The 19,871-nt window shown below is 33.7% G+C and overlaps 2 protein-coding genes across 6 annotated transcripts in view; both read left to right on the top strand.

Annotated features, from left to right (window-relative positions):
• Positions 1–8,735, top strand: part of LOC111518167 (cyclin-dependent kinase 3) — a 32,531-nt gene extending 23,796 nt beyond the window's left edge. For 3 of the 4 annotated variants that reach the window (XR_012465517.1, XR_012465515.1, XR_012465516.1), the window contains 4 exons: positions 3,550–3,754; positions 3,868–4,136; positions 7,189–7,388; positions 8,603–8,735. Coding sequence is in view for 1 of the 4 variants with exons in the window: in XM_074175604.1 (XP_074031705.1) it covers positions 3,550–3,754; positions 3,868–4,136; positions 8,603–8,696 (568 nt within the window). In the remaining 3 variants the exon portion in view is untranslated. The remainder of the gene's footprint in view (positions 1–3,549; positions 3,755–3,867; positions 4,137–7,188; positions 7,389–8,602) is intronic. The other variant, XM_074175604.1, reaches the window with a different exon arrangement.
• A 703-nt stretch (positions 8,736–9,438) lies between these two features.
• LOC111518190 (cyclin-dependent kinase 12) lies at positions 9,439–19,871 on the top strand. Of its 2 annotated transcripts, XM_074175603.1 has the most exons (9): positions 9,439–11,326; positions 12,784–13,448; positions 15,798–16,206; positions 16,433–16,983; positions 17,576–17,728; positions 17,824–18,223; positions 18,431–18,635; positions 18,894–19,162; positions 19,626–19,871. In XM_074175603.1, exons 3-9 carry the CDS (start codon positions 15,839–15,841, stop codon positions 19,699–19,701), a joined length of 2,022 nt encoding a protein of 673 aa, XP_074031704.1. In that variant the 5' UTR covers positions 9,439–11,326; positions 12,784–13,448; positions 15,798–15,838; the 3' UTR covers positions 19,702–19,871. The 2 variants fall into 2 exon arrangements, with proteins under 2 accessions (XP_074031704.1, XP_023030319.2); XM_023174551.2 differs by having other exon boundaries at positions 9,439–13,448.

Raw genomic sequence — 19,871 nt, 5'->3', positions numbered from 1 at the left:
CGCCGTTCGCACCGCCCGAATGTTCGCATCGGCGAATGTTCCGTGGCCAGGCTGGTAGGTATATGTTTTCAAAAATCAATAATATTCATACGTTACTGATGTTGACTCGATGGAAAACACATTTCATTTTCGAAAAAACTTACGAGTATAATATTTCTCTCGATTTACGATCATTAATTCCTTTTTGTAAAGTAGTAATTCAATCAAAGAGTTTTATCCACTAGTTTAGTTTCTCGAGAACCCTCCTAATAATGTTCGTTAATAGAGTACATACAAAATAAAACGAAAATACCACAAAAACAAGTTGTCACAATGAAAGTACATGAAAATATATTATTTAACAAGAACAAATTGATATTGAAACTTTCCTTCAAAATACTCATCTAGAGAGTAAAAACTTTCTTCCAATAGAAAGTCACTTGAAGATTTTTTGTTGTTTTAATATTTTCGGGAAGTTGATTATACAGGGTTAGTCAACAAGATTCTCTCGGTCCATTGCTACGAGGGAAAACAATTTTTCTCGCAGATAATAAAACTGGGTATAATTTGCAAAATATTAGTTTTTCGTATAGTATACCTCCTTTAAAAAAGTAGTGAAATGTTAAAACATTTCATACAAATGGAAAGATACAGGGAGTTCCATTTGGAAAAGTTGAATTATGTGTTCAACGAAAGTCATTTTTTGTGGAAGAAAAAATCAGTATTTTATCGACCTTTTTTTGGGTAATCGTTACCTTCCACAATCTGAAAAAATATAAAAATTATAACGGAGAACTTTATACAATGTCTGTTTGAAAATGAATAAAATATGACCGGTTTCACCGAGCACCCTATATACTGTTTCCGGAAGTTGAGATTCTCGAAATTATCACAGTGATGTTGGCTAACTATTTGTAACAAAATCCACTTATTTGCGCACCACCCATGCGGGTGATGAATTAAAATAAAATATTGTCTGCAAAATAGGTTTTTCTTGGCAATGCCGCAATGAATATTTGAAAACAAAACAAAACTTCCTCAGAGAACTGAAAAAATATGGAAACGAATTACGTATTCATATACTGGGTGTTCTATTTAAAAAAGAAATAACTTTGGTTGGCCACGCTTGGCTGAATCACCCAGTATGCGGTAAAATAATTGTGGAAGATAGTATTCTTCGATATGACTGCAAAAAAATTGGGCAGTCAAATCAAATCAAAATGTACGTTATTGTCGAAGATAAAGTCTCATTGACAAAGTGTTACTATTCTAAGAAATATAAGGTACACATCTTAAAAGATATTGTCGAAGATAAAATATCATTGACAAAGTGTTATTATTTTAAAGAATATAAGTTATACATATTAAAGGTAATATTTGAACATTTGGTGATTTCAGCATTTTGGGGTGAAAAAGTAGTCAGAATGTAATAATATATATGCTACATATTGAAATAAATAATAATAATAATAATGAATATTCTCATGCAACACATAAATGTAAGTATGAGGATATAAAAACTATAAAGCATAAAAATATAAAAGTGAATGCATAGAAAATAACAGTAAGTATCAACTACGAAACATATTCAACTATACAGTTCAGAGCTAAATGTAAACATCAAACAAAAAGTTTAAAAAGTCACATAGTTTACATACCAGTAGGTACCTACTGAAACACAATAATTAAAATTAATTGTTTATATAATTTACATTTCTGTCTTAATAGAATTCGTCTAAAGAATAAAAGGCCTTTGAAATCAGAAGCTTTTTTACAGACTTTCTAAATTAAGTGGTAGATGTTATGCCTTTGATCTCAATTGGCAAATGGTTAAACATTTTTTTTCCATTATATATGAAAGACCTCTATTTTTGATGATATTGGAATCGGTAAACCTATATTGAGCTTATTTCTGGTATTTTGTCGTGGTGAAATGTAAATTTCCGTCCCGTATTTTTTTTGCATCAGACATAACATTTCCAATATAAGTATGGAAGGCAAGTTCAAGATTTGATGCTTTCTGAATGAAGGCCGACAGGAACCCCTGAATCATACTCTACACATATTTCTTACTCCTCTTTTTTGTAGTACAAACACCCTATCAAACATGTATTGGTAACACATTCCCCAAAACAGATATCGTATCTCAGATGGGAATCGATGAGAGCAAAGTACACATTTTTTGCCATATTAGTGCCCAGTTCATTTGCTGATACTCTGACTGCAAAGCATCCTGATGAAATTTTTTTACATAAGTTATTTATGTGACCTTCAAAATCCAAATTTGTATCAATTTGTAATCCCAGAAATTTTGCTGACATTTTGTTTTCTATTAATTGAGTACCCAGGTAGATATCTAGTGTGGAGCACTTGAGGGTGATGATGCTAGTTTTTGAGATATTAAATGACAAGTGATTAGCATCACACCAGTCTTTTATTTTGATACTATCCATACTGATCAAATTATGCAGTTCCTTTTCATTCTTGGAATGCCAAAATAATGTAGTGGACCGAGGAAATCTTGTTGACTCACCCTGTATATCCTAGGTCCAATACAACAAGGATAATTTGCTGTAATATTGAGTCTCGCATATGGAACGTGAAGATCTTCTTTGGCCTTGTATTCACTGTATGAATATTGGAATTTTTATAAAATTAAATTTGTCAATATTTTTGAATATCATCGTTCATATTTAACCAGCCAGCATCCTTCAGTTTATGTGCTACTCTGTCTCTTCTTCTATTCGTCAGGAATTCTGAACTTTTTGTATTTTATACTGGAATTGGTTGGTTAAACATGGACCATACAAAACATCAGCATAATTGAATGTAAAAAAAAACTGAAGATTCACACAAATCTATTTCACCTTCATGGGTACAAAATTTCGGTGTCCATATATAATTTTAAGGGAATAATATGCACGCCTAATGAATTGATTAACGTGAATTTCGAATTTCAAGTCCATATCTAAAATGAAGCCGAGGCTTTTGACTTCTGGGATAACATCAAATGCATGACCATTTACCACTAGATACTTTTACAGATTTGCAAATATCATTTCTGGAGCTTTTCGATCCGAAAACAATAACTTTGGATTTACTACAATTTATATTTAACCTATAAAAAGACAAATTTTCCCTGCCGATATTAATGAAACAAAATAAGTTTCGTTTTAAGACATTTATTCAAATCCAGCATCCAGCACAGCTTGAAAGGCGCAGTGTGACCACATTTTATTTTTGTAATCTACTATAATATGATGTGAAATTTCAGTGATGTCAATAGTAATGTATTATATTCTAACATCTTTTGTGTAGGGTGTGGTTTTTTTTTGTTTAACCGCCTTTCAAATTTTCGCCGCCGACGCCGCGCCTTCTTCAATTTTGCCGCTCCTCATTTTTGCCGCCCCGGACAATTGCCCGGTTTGCCCCCTCCTAGATCGAGCGCTGGTAGTAACCTTTCTTTCCCAAAAAATAATCTCTCCTCCTAAAAATATATCCCTTTAGAATTAAACATGATATTTTTGTTCAGGAATTGTATTGGTGTATAAAATAATTCAATTTTTTTAGTGGACAAGTGAAGCTCGCTGACTTTGGTTTATCCAGACAAGTGGATCCTGAGGATAAACAGAGGCCATACACAAATAATGTTGTCAGCTACTGGTATCGATCTCCTGAGTTGCTGATGGGACAACGAAGATATGGACCTGCTATAGACATCTGGAGCTGTGGGTGTATTCTGGGAGAGCTTTTTTACAAGAAACCCATATTTCCGGTAAGTTCATGAACTTCATAATATTGCGCCAAGAGATTCGAACAGATCAAACACGCCCTTCCCATTATGATTATTACATCAATTCAGTGTTTTATTTGAACATCATATTTCAGGGAGATTCAGAAGTATCGCAACTTCTCGTCATATCGAGGATTTGTGGTACTGCCACTCCGGATGTATGGCCCTCAGTCGTCGACCTTCCGTCTTTTAAAACTCTCCGGCCCAAAAAAATTTTCAAGAGGAGGTTGAGAGATGTCTTCGCATGTCTGCCCCCTCTCGCTTTGGAACTGTTGGACAACATGTTGACCTTGGATCCAAGTGAGAGGGTAACAACTGAAGACGCGATCAAGTCCTCGTGGTTGAAAAACATCAACCCTGAAAGGTGAGTGTTGATATATTTTCAAATTTTTGAACATTCATACATCGTAAAATTTCAGTGGATTATTTTTGGTTCCAAACTAGATACTTCAAGTTTTTGATTTTTTGTAAAAGGTTTAAGGTACTATCGCACCTTCATCTTGTGTAAAGTTTAAGGTACTATCACTTGAGGTCTGAGATGACGACAAGAGTATAAAAAAATCTTTTTAACAGAAACGATTTAACTTTTTTTATACCACGAAAGGCTGCTTTGGTAAATAGTTGTAAATTCTAGGTCCTATTCGTTTTGGAGCACTTTGAGTTATACTTAGCCGCTCTAAAGTGTGTCATTTGCTTTTGCCGAATGGTTTCACAATGAATATCACTATTTAGAATGAAGTTATTCCTGTTAGTGGGAACTAAAATTGGCAAAGCCTAAATATATATCCACAGTTGAAGTTGCGTGAGTGGTGCAATTGTTTCTGCATGAATACTGTCGAAGAACGTTAAACAAACAACGTAAGATAGCTTTTTGTTGGATAAATAGGTATTTGCTCATTGCAGAAAATGTATAAATTAGACAAATGTACAGTGCATTTGTTGAATGTCCCCCCCTTTTATTTTTTGAACGGGTTCACTCAAAAAATTGAAATTGGGGATAATAGATATATATTATATATGTAATATTTTATTTTGGATTGAAATTGACAGATGAAACTTTCAAGATGGCGACTGGGCGCCATCTGGGAAAAAATTAAAGGGAAAAGGGGGTCTTGTGACACATCTTTTTGATGCTTCACAACCCTAGAATATAATGTCAATATCTTCAACTACTACAACATGGCGGAACTTTCAATAGTTGCCTGAAAACATTGACATTTAATTACATAATATGAGGTAATAAGCTTGAGGTCAGTTCAGAAGATGCTCGAAATCGTTGCCTTGAATTTCTTGACATATGAACAGCCTATCAAATATATCACGCCGAACATTTTCGAACACAGTAACGTCAATATCTCTACAAATATTTATTTTTCTCTGCCGTATATCCAATATTGAAGCAGGTTGAGTTTCGTACACCATTTGCTTCGAATAGCTCCATAAAAAAATCCAAAGGTGTCAAATCTGGCGAGAGGGCTGGCCACTTTGTAGGACCTCGACGGCCAATCGAACGACCGAGAATGTGGTGGTGCTCTATCTTGTTGGAATACAATATCCATATCGAATTCATTAGGATTCGCTTCTACAATTTCACTGATGAGAGGGTCAACAGTAGTTTCCAGCATATTCAAATACAGTTCCCCTGTTAAATTTTGATCACTAAATAGAGATCCTAAAATGTGGTTTCCCAATATTCCTGCCCAAACGTTAATTTTATCTGGATATTCGGTATGTGTTTCCCGGAAAACGTGAGGGTTGGTGTCACTCCAATAACGGCAATTTTGTCAGTGAACATTGCCATTCAAAAAAAATGTACATTCGTCGCTAAAAGAAATATTGTGGAGGTAGGTAGGATGCCTTGCAATGGTTTTCGTCATTATTTCGCAGAATCCTGTTCTTCGATCAGGGTCATCTTCAGTTAATTGGTGTACCTATTTAATTTTGTATGGATGATAGCTATTTCTCTTCAAAAGTCTCCACACGGTAGAAGGAGACACCTCATAAACATTCGCGACGGAATAAGTAGACTATTCAGGATTTACTACCATCCTACCAATTATTTGCACTTGATGTTCTTCCGGAATGGACGTATGACCTGTGGGCTTTTTGTTATGTACACTACCGGTAGTTGTGAATTTGGATACAAGTTCCCTCAAATATTTTCTACAGATAGGACGATTCGGAAAACGTTCATTGAAAATATTTTCGGTCTTGTGAAAGTTACGAGTCGCATCGTAAATAAAATCGCTTCAATTTTTTCTTCCAATGGACAAGAATTGACCATTTTAGAGATTATTGACGTGATACCTTTCTAGTAGTAAAACCGAAAACTAGGTAAATGAGAATATTCTGACTAAACAATGATCTTCATTGTCGTACTGACATTTTTATAAACAAAAAATAACTTAACAAACCTCATCGGGTTGTTAGAATTGCCATATGGCAGATAAAAAGGAATATTTCTAGAAATATCGATATTAATGTGTTTGTCTTCAGGAAATTATCGAATGTTCCGCCATTTTGTAGTAGGTGAAGATATTGACTTCATATTTTAGGGTTATGAAGTATTCGTCAGGTGCTTCAAAATGATGTGTCACAAGAGACATCTTTCCATTTAACTGGCGCCCAGTCGTCATCTTGAAAGTTTTATCTGTCGATTTCACTTCAAAATATAGTATTCATGCATTAATTTCATTATCCCAAATTCCAATTTTTAGAGTTGACCCGTTCAAAAAATAAAAGGGGCGGGGATCATTAAAGAAATGCACTGTGTATAAAAAAAGGAAATGTTTTAAATGTGATAGAAATATACATTCTCATGTGTGTGTATGTTAGCAGGATTAGATACTACAAAGAAAATATTGCATATTGTAAGAAAACGTCTTGATTAAATTTATTATGAAAGATAATGGAGATATATGCATGCCTACTATTTAGTCAAGGTACATTAAAAGGAATTTTTGCTGGCAGGAATTCACAGCTTATGATATTATGTAGTGAATTATAAAGGAAAGGTATCGTTAGAATACATGTAGTATTCAGTGAAATGATATTGCTTTCATTGAGAAGAATTGAGTAATCAATGTTGAGTCCTGGGTGAATAAATACTAAATTTTTTCAAATATAAATTTCAAAAATATTCTTTGAACACGTTCTATGGAACTCATTTGGGTTGCATACGGAAGACACCATATTGAAACCCGATATTCTAGTTTGCTGCATACATAACAGTTGAATAGTAATGTAAGAGTTGATGGATCTGAAAACCTTTACCATTCTTTAATACGAAGCCTAACATTTTATTAGCTGAAGACATGGTACTTTAAATATGAGGATTGAATGACATCTTCTTATGAAAAATACTTGAGGTGAACATATTATATTACGTCATTTTATAATGCCTTTATTTTTTTCAGTATAACCCCCCCTAAGCTGCCACAATATAACTGCCATGAACTGTCGGTAAGAAGTTTCAGAAGAAAATTTACAGGCAACCATCGTCATACAGAATGACAACAATTTTAAAACCGATCCAGGAAAATATAATCTATGGGAATAATAAAATCACTCCCAGTGAATTTGTGATTATTTGAATACCAGAAACGTTCAAAAAAAGGTAATTTTTCAAATTACATGTAAATATATTTGAGCAAATGTTAAGAATTCAAATACCTACATGTTGTACCTACATATTGATACCCCATATTCTAATTTGTTGCGTTGAATAGTAATATAAGAGTTGATGGATCTGAAAATCCCCTACAATTCCTTGATACGAAACCTAACATTTTATTACACGCTTTATATTATGTATGTATGTATGTATGTATGTTTAGTTGTTTGTAACTCTAAAGCTCGGGACAGAATTATCGACATTATTGCTTGATCTATTTGCGGGCAGATGGCTCTGTACGTAACCTCTTTGATAGATTGTTCAAAAGAAAATCGAAATAAAAAATCGATTTTAAGAATTATAAGTGTTAGCGAAATTTTGTACTACAGATGAAATATTTAGATATTTGAATATTTTCAATTACCCGTGATTCAGTACAGAAAAAAGTTTGGAAAGAAACGAAAGATACATTTTAAAATCTAATTCGATTATTTGAAAGCAAACCAGAACATGGATTTCAACAATCAGAACGTTATCGTAAAATGTACACCTAAAAAGTTCAGTCACTTAAACATTTCATAAATATAGTTTAAAAAACTAAAAAACACGCTTTTATAGCATATGAACCTAAAAAGTGAAAGGTAAATATAGTTTAAAATAACTAAAAAACACGCTTTTAAAGAATATCGAACTAAAAAGTTAAAAATATATATAGTTTAAACCTAAAAACTTCAGTCACTTAAATATTTCATAAATGTAGTTTAAAAAACTAAAAAACACGCTTTTTAGCATATGAATCTAAAAAGTAAAAAATAAATGTAGTTTAAAAAACTAAAAAACACGTTTTGAAGGAATATTGAACTGAAAAGTTGAAAATAATTAAAAAAAAATAAGCTTAAGATAAGATAAGATTGAAAAATACTAGTATTATTGTGGAAAAAGCATGGGCGCTAGATACACAAAAAATATGGCACAAAGCGCCTACGCTTTTTTCACAATAATAATAGTATTTTTTATCGTTATTGTTTTAAGCTTATTAAAAAAACATCATTTTTAACTTTTTAGTTCGATGTTCTTTAAAATCGCGTTTTTTAGTTTTTTTAAACACTATTTATTAGTTGAAGACATGGTACTTTGAATATAAGGATTGAATGACATCTTTTCATGAAAAATATTTTAGGTCAACATTTGATATTATAAGGCCTCTATTTTTTCAGTATAACTCCCTCGAAGCTGCCACAATATAACTGCCACGAACTGTCGGTAAGAAGTTTCAAAAGATTTACAGGCAACCATAATCATGCTGAATGAAGAATACATATACATAAAAATACAACAATTTTAAAACCGATCTAGGAAAAAAAATCTATGGGAATAATAAAATCACTCCCGATGAATTTGTGATTATTCGAATACAAAAAACGTTAAAAAAAAAGGTAAATTTTCAAATAACATGTAAATATATTTGAGAGAATTTTAAGAATTTGAATACACGTTCTATAGAACTCATTTGTGTTGCATAATGTGGATACCATATTGATACCCCATATTCTAATTTTCTGCGTTGAATAGTAATATAAGAGTTGATGGATCTAAAAATCCTATACCATTCCTTGATACGAAGCCTAACATTTAATTAGTTCTACTTTGGATTGAATGACATTTTTTCATGAAAAATATTTGAGGTCAACATTTGTATCACGTCATTTTATAATGCCTTTATTTTTTTCAGTATAATTCCCCCCAAGCTGCCACAAAATAATTGCCATGAACTGTCGGTAAGAAGTTTCAGAAGGAAATATGCAGGCAACCATCGTCATACAGAATGAAGAATACATATACCTACATAAAAATACAACTATTTTAAAACCGATCCAGGAAAAAATAATCTATGGAAATAATAAAATCATTCCCAGTGAATTTGTGATTATTTAAATACCAAAAACGTTGGAAAAAAAGTAATTTTTCAAATAACATGTATACCGGGTGTCCCAGAGCTTTTAGGCCAGCAGATATCTCAGTTACCTGCAGAACAAAAATTAAAACAAAAATATGTATCATAGGAGAACACAAGCACTTTCATGCAGCATAGCAAAATCCACCCCCTGGTAAACAACCCCCAAGGAACCACCCCTAACTTTTGTTTTTCAAATGGCACGCCCATGTTTGTTTTGGTTCAACTTACAGTCTTTTTCATTTCTCGGTCAATGATGTATCATGGTAGGTAGAATGGCATGCAGAATCATAGAAAATAAAAACACAAATGAAATATTAATGTTTAAGGTCATCTGTATTTTGATACATGATACTACAGAAAATGTTCAAAATGTTGGCCAGCACTTGCCACACATGCTTCAAGTCGCCGAATCAGCGCGCGAGTACAGGAAGCCCTAATCATTTGCGGAGTAACGGTATGACAAGCCTCTAAAATTTTTTGGGTTAAATCGTCAATATTCATTGGTTTGTGTTTCGAAGGCAACTCGTTTCAGATATCCCCACAGGAAAAAGTCCAGTGGCGTGAGATCTGGAGAACGTGCAGGCCATCGCACAGGTCCACTATTTCCAATCCAACGGTCTCGAAAAGTATCATTGAGGAATGTAGTAACTACATTATGGTTATGTGCAGGAGCACCATCTTGTTGCCACCACATTTGTTGTCGTTCTTCAAGTGGAATATCTTCCAGGAGGGCAGGTAAACAATTTTCCAAGAAATGTAAATATCGGTGGCCCGTCAAAGTGTCTTGGAAAAAATGGGGCCCGATGAGTCGTCCATTATGTAAACCGCACCACACGTTCACACCCCACATTGTTTGGAAATTGGTTTCTCTAATCCAGTGAGGGTTGTCCTGTGACCAATAGTGCATGTTATGTCGATTAACAGTACCATTATTATGGAAGCGGGATTCGTCACTCCACAAGATTTGATTGAGGATGTTTGGATTGTCATGGACTAAAACTTGAATGTGAGCAATGAATGCCGTTCGTCTTTCGAAATCGGTAGGTCTGAGTCCTTGGTGTAAATGAATTTTGAAGGGATGATACTTGTACTGTTTGAAAATTCTTTGCACAGATGACTTACTGATCCCAATCTCTACCGCCAATGCACGAACCGAAATATGAGGATGTGCTTCGGCGTAGGCCAACACATTTATGCAATTTTCCTCAGTTCGCACGGGAGTAGGATGTACTTGATCTGTTTTTCCTGGAAATGATCCCGTTCGCATGGTATTTTCTACATACGAAAACGTATTACGACCTGGTTGTCGACGATCAGGAAAGCGCTGCCCATACAGCCTCTCCGCAGCACGTTTATTCTTTCGGCATTCACTAAAAATTAAAAGCATATCAACGTATTCGTTGGGAGTGAAGGTAAAAGGCATTTTGATATACAACAACAATATCACGACTGATGGCAATGTGTCATCCAGATATCAGAGGAATGAAAGGAAGCACAAAAAGTTGTAACATTTTATCGCCTCTTTTTCTGCGTAGCGTCCACTTTTTCTGGTGTCTACAATGCAGAACAATTCGATCAATCCAGTTAATAGTACCCACTAACGTATTCAATTTTCTCGAACAATTATGATATATCGTTGGTTGAGAAATAACAAGAGCTGTCAGTTGAACGACAAACAACATGGGGTTGCCATTTGAAAAACAAAAGTTAGGGGTGGTTTCGCAGGGGTTGCTCGCGAGGGGGTGGATTTTGCTCTGCTACGTGAAAGTGCTGGTGGTCTTCTATGATAGACATATTTTTTTTCAATTTTTTTCTGCAGGTGACTGAGATATCTGCTGGCCTAAAAGCTCTGGGACACCCGGTATACATATATTTTAGAAAATGTTAAGAATTTAAATACCTACTTACTTCTGTTGGTGATAATGTGGGTTTGATGAATTTTTATATGAATTCCAACACAACTCCAGTGTACGAGTATTTACAAGTGAGTAATTGAAAACTGTGATGAAAATTTAGAAATAAAGATTTTCACTATATATCAACGATCCGGTTTCATTTGGTTGGCTTGAAGTGAAAGCTCGGTGGCCGTTGTCGAAGCTTGCAACTCTGCCGCCTTGGGGAGCCTCCTTTATCTTTGATCTAGTCTTCTGTGAATCGCATAGATGGCGCTTTCGTACGTAGGCGTGTACTTTAAGAACTATTGAATGGTTCAACCTAGCATTATTGATGAGACCTATGGTAGGTCGAAACAATGCTGTCTGGTGTTGAATAACGAAAGCTTTGCGTTTTGGGTTCTGTTTCATCTATTTTTCACTTTTAATTTGTATCAGTTAAGAAATTAAAGAAAGGGATATTATCAATACCTCCATGAAAATAATAAAATATAATTCAATATACAAGCCGTTTCTTTTATCATGTGGTAACATTGCTATATTCTAAACCGAAACAGATACGAAGACGATTAAATGGGAAAAAACTGTCATCGGGAACAATACAATGGTCAAATACAATTTACGGGGACTCTCGCCCTTCTCGAGTTATAATGGGAAAACCAGAAATGCTGTTTTTCAGTTATTTCGAATGGAATTGTTATCTCGGAGAATATCAAAAAATGGAAAAGAAATATTATATTCGAAGTGTACTATGACGGTGTAATAATAAATATTCGATAAAACGTTTCGTGTCAACATGGCCACCATCAACTTGTTTTTTAAATACGGACCTGTCTTTTTTATTACAGATATTGATAAAGCAATAAATTCACAATCCAAGGGTATATCACATTCGATATTATTATAGCGTTTTATTTGAAATGACTACTATCATCAGTAATAACAATTTTGAATCACGGTCCTGTCGTTACTTCTTTTGTAAATTGTTTCGATTTCTTCAAAATATAATCCAGACAACCCTATAAATTCAACAGGTAGGTACCCTAACACAATGAAAATTCGCACTTTTTCGTTTTGGAAATTGTTGTATTGCCGTAATCCTTCTTTCAAGGCTTATTTCTCCCCAATCAATTATAATTCGTAATATTTTTCTAATTCTCAATCCTGGAAGTAACGAAAATATCAGTTTTTGGTCAAAATTCGATTCTATAATTTGGTATGATCAAATAGCATCTTAACTTATTTACCATCTTAAACGCGTAGGCTTTGTTTGGTTTCTATGGCATGAAAAGTGAATGCTTTGTTGATATCTGTTGAGAACTGTCAGATTTTTATGAACATATATATCAAAGATGTATTCAAATGATTAAAGGACTGATATGCTATTTAGTTATGCAAAATCAAATAGAAATCCTCTTTTGGCAAGGAATATGTATTCGTATTCCGAACATCCAAATGTTTAGACTATTAGAAAGAAATTTGAGTACTATGATACATTGGACAGAAAGAAAACAAAATTCATGCAGTGAAAACAATTTTTTTTATTTAGGATTGGCCAGTTACAAAAATTATTCTAATCAGGATTGCTCTTTACGAGAAATTGCCCACGAAATGGGAATTTCTGTAAAATCCACCAAGAACAAATACATTCGAAATGAAAGATATTAGAATACTACTAGAAAGGGTTTCCTTACAAGAACAAATACATTCGAAATGGAAGATATTAGAATACTATTTGGTGAGTCCTCGAAAAATGGATGTTTCGAAGAATATCGAAAATGTATTGAACATGTTATAAAAGAAAAGGACATGTGGAAATTAAGTTATGGAAATGATAGAACCTTCGAACAGAACATTTGACGAAGAATCATTTGATTTATCTAACAACAAGGACAACGAACTTTTATTGTATTATTTCTTTGGCTTTTAAATAATGTCATTTCGTGTTGTGAAAGTTTCCCTAAGATTCGGAATTGACATCAATAAAATTTCCCTACCTGCCAATATTTTCATAGGAATTTCATTTACCTACCTAAATTAGAATTATTAGGTATACCTTTCGATTCATAATTGGAACAATTCATATAAAGGTGCATGCATACTCTGGATCCTACAGTTTTGAAAATATTTCAACATCTGTGAAAGTGTGAAAGTTTCAAGTGTTTCCCGGCAGACCAAACTCTCCGACTAAGTTTCCTGGAAATTAGTGACCAAGTGAGTATCGAGTATTCTGTTTATTTATTGATGATTTTTTAAATTATGGATTTGTTTCTGAGACTCAAACTGAAGATCGCGATAGGGGTCAAAGTAGGACCTTGTACCAAAGTCAATTATATTCTTCTGAATACCTTTTTGTTATTTCTAAAGTAGCATGAATCTAACAAAACACTTTTCGTACACACCAGTCTACTGGTAACTCTTTTCTCAGCGCATGTTTTACTAACTAAGTCGAGTTTTTCAATATTCTGAATTCGATTTGCTGATATTGAATTTCATTTGGTACATATTTTTTTCCTGAAGCCATATTGATTACTTGGAGTAGGTTTGTTCGTTTCTCGTCCGGTCCATATGGCATAAAGCAATAGTGATTTTTTTAAATGATTTGGGAACCACTATACAGGGTGTAACATAAGAACGTTAAAATATTCAAGTGGCGTATTCCTCTTATTTCACTACCCAACCATCAAAATTGTTTTATAATTTGATGATGCTTATTTTGTTGGTATTTTATAATTACGTCCAAAATGCTAATTGATTATGTTGGACGAGCTGTGAACATGATACAGTTGTGGGCAATGAGAGTGTTTTATAAATTTGTCATAGAAACGCTTATAAAATAAAATTAAAAAACCGTTATGAAATAGTCACGAAATTATTGCAGCGTTTTTACAACTCACTTATAAGACATATTTCCCTACAGAAGTAAATTGTTTTGTAGCAGTTTTATATAACCTTTTACGAGGTTTGTATGATCTTCATAAAACTATTTTAAGCTTATTTTGTAACTGCTTCCTGAGGCATTAATGAAATTATTTTATTAGAATGCTTTCATACACAATTTTGTTTTTAATATCATATTGCCCGTTCAATTATAATTTCTCAACTATTTCGTAGTATGGTATATTTACTACACTTCCAAAACAATGAAATAACTGTTATAAAAACCAAATTGTTTCATAACAATTTTACAGGGGCATCTTAGTAGCTAAAATATGTTAAAATGCTTGCGGTACCAAATCATTCAAAAGAACGACACCATTTTAAAATGATAGTGATTCGAAATATTGGCATTAGATTAAATGAAAATATGAAGTACCGCACATATAGTGATATTTACAGCTGAAAAGTACATATATATTATGAGATATTTGTTAATAAATTGTTATTCCGAGTAAAAATATCAATCTTTGAAGCCCAAATAATGTTTTTAACAGTTTCTAATACACAATTACTTCTTGCGCCTTTTGCTTTTACTTCTTAAGCATTTTGAACAGTTTTGTATTTTATCGTTTTAGGCTGCATTATATTTTATAACGCTAACTTGGTACTGCTAAAAAACATAAAAATTATAACTGCACCAATATCGAATTTCAACACACAAATCGCGATCAGTTCCTGAACTGCAGTAATCATTCTCGCATTTTATTAGTCCCGTAATCATAAAACTCGGTTATTAAAATTCATCCAATACGAACCGCCAATTTTTCAGTTCACGTGGACTAATTAGCAGCGGCTTTATTTCTCTGTATTGGTTTTTTTGGCCTTTGGGCACGATACCGGTTTCTTCGACTATATTACTTCTATATTTCACAATAATCTTGATGAGTGTTAGTGATTCGGTCTTCCAATGCCCAAACAGATTTGACATCTATTTCAGGACCGAACTATTTGGATGAGTTCTATAGTTCCGAAATAGTAGGCACTAATCTCAGAAATGACTTAACGTTTTTGCCTTAATCTGTCTTTTGCAGATGCCTACTATAGTAGGCGTCTCCATAATAGTGCCAATTCCATAATAGTGCCTACTATTATGGAATTGTACTATAGTTTGTGACGAAGAACAAATTATTGTAACATGAAATGAAAATGTATTGATAAATGAATTGAATGATGAATAAAGTGTCAGTAGCATACAACATTACACAAAAATAATTTTTAGTATCCACAATTTCATACTTTTTCTACACATTGTTTATTCTTCATTATTTTTCGAAATTTTTCCTTTCATGACTAATTATGATGTCTTCAGAATATTTCGGTCCTGGTATGTTTAAGATTTTTCCAAATTCATTCAATTATATTATTTTGTGATAGGTGTAAAATGTGCTGACGCTGTTAACGGCGAGTTTTCATTTCTTTAGATTTTTCAATCGTGGTTAATTGTTTTTCAGTGAATACTTAATAAAAACTATATAAAAATGCACGAATTGGTCAATAATTTGTAGCGGAGAGTCTTCAAACGTTTAAAAAAATTGTTTGATATTATTTCTGATTAGTTTCAAAATATAATTCATAAGTAATGTAGACTTTTCTATTATACATCAAAATGATAATGATTTTTAGGTCAGTACATTGAACTAAAGGACACCACACCACCAACCCAGATGCCGTACTCCAGAAAGCGAAGTTGCGACGACTCTGTTTCAACAACGGACGGCAGTCTATCATATCGGTCCTCGTCTTCGGGCTCTTCGGAGTATGGACGGAAGAGGTTGAAATACCCAATGCACGATAGGAAACCGAGATCCCCAACTTACCGTCGAAGGTCTAGATCTCCAACTTACCGTCGAAGGTCTAGATCTCCAACTTACCGTCGAAAGTCTAGATCTCCCACTTACCGTAGGAAATCTAGATCTCCAACTTACCCTCGAAGGTATAGATCTCCATCCTATGGTAGAAGGCTCTATGTCGATATTTCACCTTACAGGAAGGAGCAACGGTTTCAAAGTCCTGGAAGGACTCATAGGAATGGGTAAGTTACCGCATATTCAGTTCAATTAATAATATAATAAGATTATTTTTTGAGTTTCACTGCATGGTTATTATTTAATTTTTATCATCATTTAAGAAATCGTGCAGTACAATTTAGATTATAATTATAGGTCTATTAACCCAAGTTGCTTTCTTAAAATTACTGGAGATTACCAATTTATTTCACACGATACGCTACAATAACATTTTTGTTTCTATTATTTCAGACAGAATTATAGAAGCCCTTCTCCCAGCTCTGCCATGGTTTCCTTGGTGAAAATCCCAACAGAAGGCTCCAGTTTATTCTCAGAATTGATCAGAAACAAATGCAAAAGAGAAATGGGAGAAGAATGGACCAAGGAAATGAAGGATCTAGCAGGAACAATAAATCATAGAAATGAAAAAGTGGAGAAAAATTTACTGGCAAAACGAATGAAACATTTAGTTCAATCTGAGTGTATCATTGAGATTTCAGACTGTGAGGAAAATATTGATAGTCCTTCACTGATGAGTGTTGAGAAGGTGTTGAATGTTCATAGCAAGGTTATTGCTGAACCAGTGCCTGTACCGGTGAAGATACAAACACCGGAAATACAGATTGGAGAAAATATATACATTCAACAAAGGGATCCGCAACTGGTGAATATCCATAGCAAGGATGTTGGTAAACCAGTGTCTGAACCAGTGAAAAAACAACCACTGGAAATACAGGTTGGAGAATTATACCTTCAACGCAGGAAACCAGAAGTGTATAACTCACGGTCCTCAATCCTGCTAGGTAAGTTAGAGATCTTTGCTTTGTTTCAATTATATTTTGATAACGTTTATGAATTTTGTGACTGAATCTTAGTTGCTAGTATCTTGATATTTATTTGAGTCTCCACCTTTCCAAACTATTCATCCTTATATTTTCATCTCACCACTCTTCCATTAAACTTTTTCACTGTAATTTATATTCAAATATTTTACTTGTACTTATTTGGGTATATGGCCTATCATATATATATTTCCTTATTTAGTAATTGTAAGAGGCCTTTAACTCTGAAAGTGTAAGATCTCTACGAAAATTGATACCTTTTTCGTCCTGTTTTCTGGTTATGATCAAAAGTAGTTCTTTCATCTTTTCAGTATTTTCAATATTTCGTTCATCAGAGTTATTCACTTACCCCTTCGACTTCTTCACATTTGATATTTCAAGTTAATTTATTTTGCTTTTCGACCATTTTATCCAAGTACCAGTTTATTTTCCTTCAATTGAAAGTTCATCAAGAAAAATAAGCAAACATTTCATTCAAGTCGTAGGAAGTAATGATACAAAGCAGATTATTTCTTTGCATAGAATATCAGCTAATAAAGAACTGTATTTATAGACGGAAAAATGCCTGAAGAATCACTACACATAGGGAGGCCAACCGTAATCAATCCTTGTAAAGATGGTTCACTAGTCAGTACAACCCTAGGCCCGAATCTACCAAAGACAAGATGTCTGGATGAGTTTCAGATCATTGATATAGTTGGAGAAGGTGAGAAATGAAATTTTAATTTGATTTGTTAAATTATACTAAACAGGAAACCACAACAGGATTTTAATTTTGTATATGAAATATTCAATTTTCAGGTACTTATGGAAAAGTTTACAAAGCAAAAGACAAGAACACGAATCAATTGGTAGCACTTAAAAAAATAAAGAATTTTAACGAGGTAGATGAATTCTCGATCACTGCTTTGAGGGAAGTTAAAATTCTCCATCAACTGAACCATCGAAATATTGTCAATATCCAAGGGGTGGTGTCTAACAAGAGCAAATCTGAGGATTTCAAGAAGGACGGTTTGATTTATTTGATTTTGGAATATATGGATCATGACCTTAAGGGCCTTCTGGAGTCATCGATGGTTGTGTTCAGCGAACTCCACATTGCTTCCATCATGAAGCAGTTGTTGAGGGGTCTTCAGTGCTGTCATGAGAAGCATATACTTCATAGAGACATAAAAACTAGTAATATTCTAATGAACAACCGGTAAGTCATCTTAATAAAATGCATGTTTCAGACATAACACTAATAATGTTTCAAGTAGTACAGTATATTAATCAATAGAAAAGAGTTTCATTTAGATTTTCTCGGAGAGTTCAGTTTTTTCAGTTACACCACTGAATTAAACTATAACATTCTGATAAATCAGTAGTTAGTTATTTGAGTTATTCAATGAGTTATTTTTTATTGCAGGGGACAAGTTAAACTGGCTGATTTCGGTTTATCCAAGCAGCAAGATCCAAGAGATGCAAGGAGACTTTACACAAATAAAGTCGTCAGTTACTGGTACCGGCCTCCGGAGTTACTGCTGGGTGAACAGCGATATGGTCCTGCAATAGATATATGGAGTTGCGGTTGTGTTCTTGGGGAACTTTTCCATAAGAAGCCCATGTTTCCGGTAAGTCTGTTGTGTTGATACTGAGAATAGAATCGGACAACTTTTGAAATTTGAATGATTCGGGTTCAGCGAGCTGACACTGTTTAACTCATACTTTTAATTAAGGGGGATGGGTTTGAGTGATTATACCATAATAATCACTTTGAAACTCGTTCTTCTTGTATTCATGTTAATATGTTGAAATAAAACTCCACTTTTCTGAAGTTGACTTAACGTGAATGAATCACAACACTGTTAGTAACTTGTTATATATTTCAGGGGAAGGAAGATCTCAATCAGCTGGATTTGATATCAAGAGTGTGCGGTTCTGCCACTCCTGATGTCTGGGCTTCTGTTGTCAGTCTACCGCATTTTCAAACGCTAAATCCCACACATATATACCGCAGGAAACTGAGGGATATATTTTCTTTCATTCCCCCTCTAGCATTAGATATATTAGATGAGATGTTGATGTTGGATCCTGACAAGAGAATAACAGTAGAAGATGCTTTGAACTCTTCGTGGCTGAAGGATGTCAATCCCGAAAGGTAAGTGTTATTTTAAGTTATGAAGTGACCTTCAGTACTCATGAATTCTACTGGTTGAAATTATTCACGTAGTTCATGAAGAAGTGAACGGACTGTTTGAAATTTGTCGCTGTTCATTGTTCTCATGACATACTATGTCATTTTCAGATTTTTGAAACCACCCAAAAATCTAGTGAATTTCTTAAAAGTATTTTTATAGACACGTAGCGAAATAAGATTTTTTTGATTCTCCGAGGCTGGATATAATTTTTCAAGCGTGACCAACATACATCTTGTCGCAACTCTCATTGCTTATTTCATAATTTCCGTTCATTTTAGTTTATCAGAGACTCCTGATGAGAGTTTGAGAGAAGTTTACTCCTAGGTGGGAAAACGTTTCTATTTCAGATTTTTCATTCGCTCAATTAATGAAAAATTATTTGAACGAAAACATGACTAATAGAAATTATTGTTTTTTTTTCAGAATAACTCCGCCTGAGCTGCCAAAACACATTAATTGTCACGAGCTACTGAGCAGAAAACTCAAAAAGTTGGGATGAGTCTGAGAGTCATTGTTGCTCTGTTGAAACTTTCATTGTACTTTGATGACGAACATTCAATTTTTTTTTAGATTTTAGATTACAGAGAAATGCGATACTAAGAATATTTGAGTTGCCTTCAAATCGGAAACGTCTGGAATCTGTTTAAATAAATTTGTTTAAAATCTGTT

This window comes from Leptinotarsa decemlineata, unplaced genomic scaffold, assembly GCF_025532065.1.
Source record: "Leptinotarsa decemlineata unplaced genomic scaffold, Ldec_3_MD MMD2_tig00001064_RagTag_RagTag, whole genome shotgun sequence".
NCBI lineage: Eukaryota > Metazoa > Arthropoda > Insecta > Coleoptera > Chrysomelidae > Leptinotarsa > Leptinotarsa decemlineata.
This window is presented reverse-complemented; position numbering and strand designations above follow the sequence as displayed.

Excerpts from the sequence above, each read along its gene's own strand:
- LOC111518190 (XM_074175603.1), top strand. The coding sequence starts at position 15,839 with ATGCCGTACTCCAGAAAGCGAAGTTGCGACGACTCTGTTTCAACAACG. Across the intron at positions 17,729-17,823 it reads CATTGATATAGTTGGAGAAG|GTACTTATGGAAAAGTTTAC; the intron begins GTGAGAAATGAA and ends TTCAATTTTCAG. Across the intron at positions 18,636-18,893 it reads ATAAGAAGCCCATGTTTCCG|GGGAAGGAAGATCTCAATCA; the intron begins GTAAGTCTGTTG and ends TATATATTTCAG.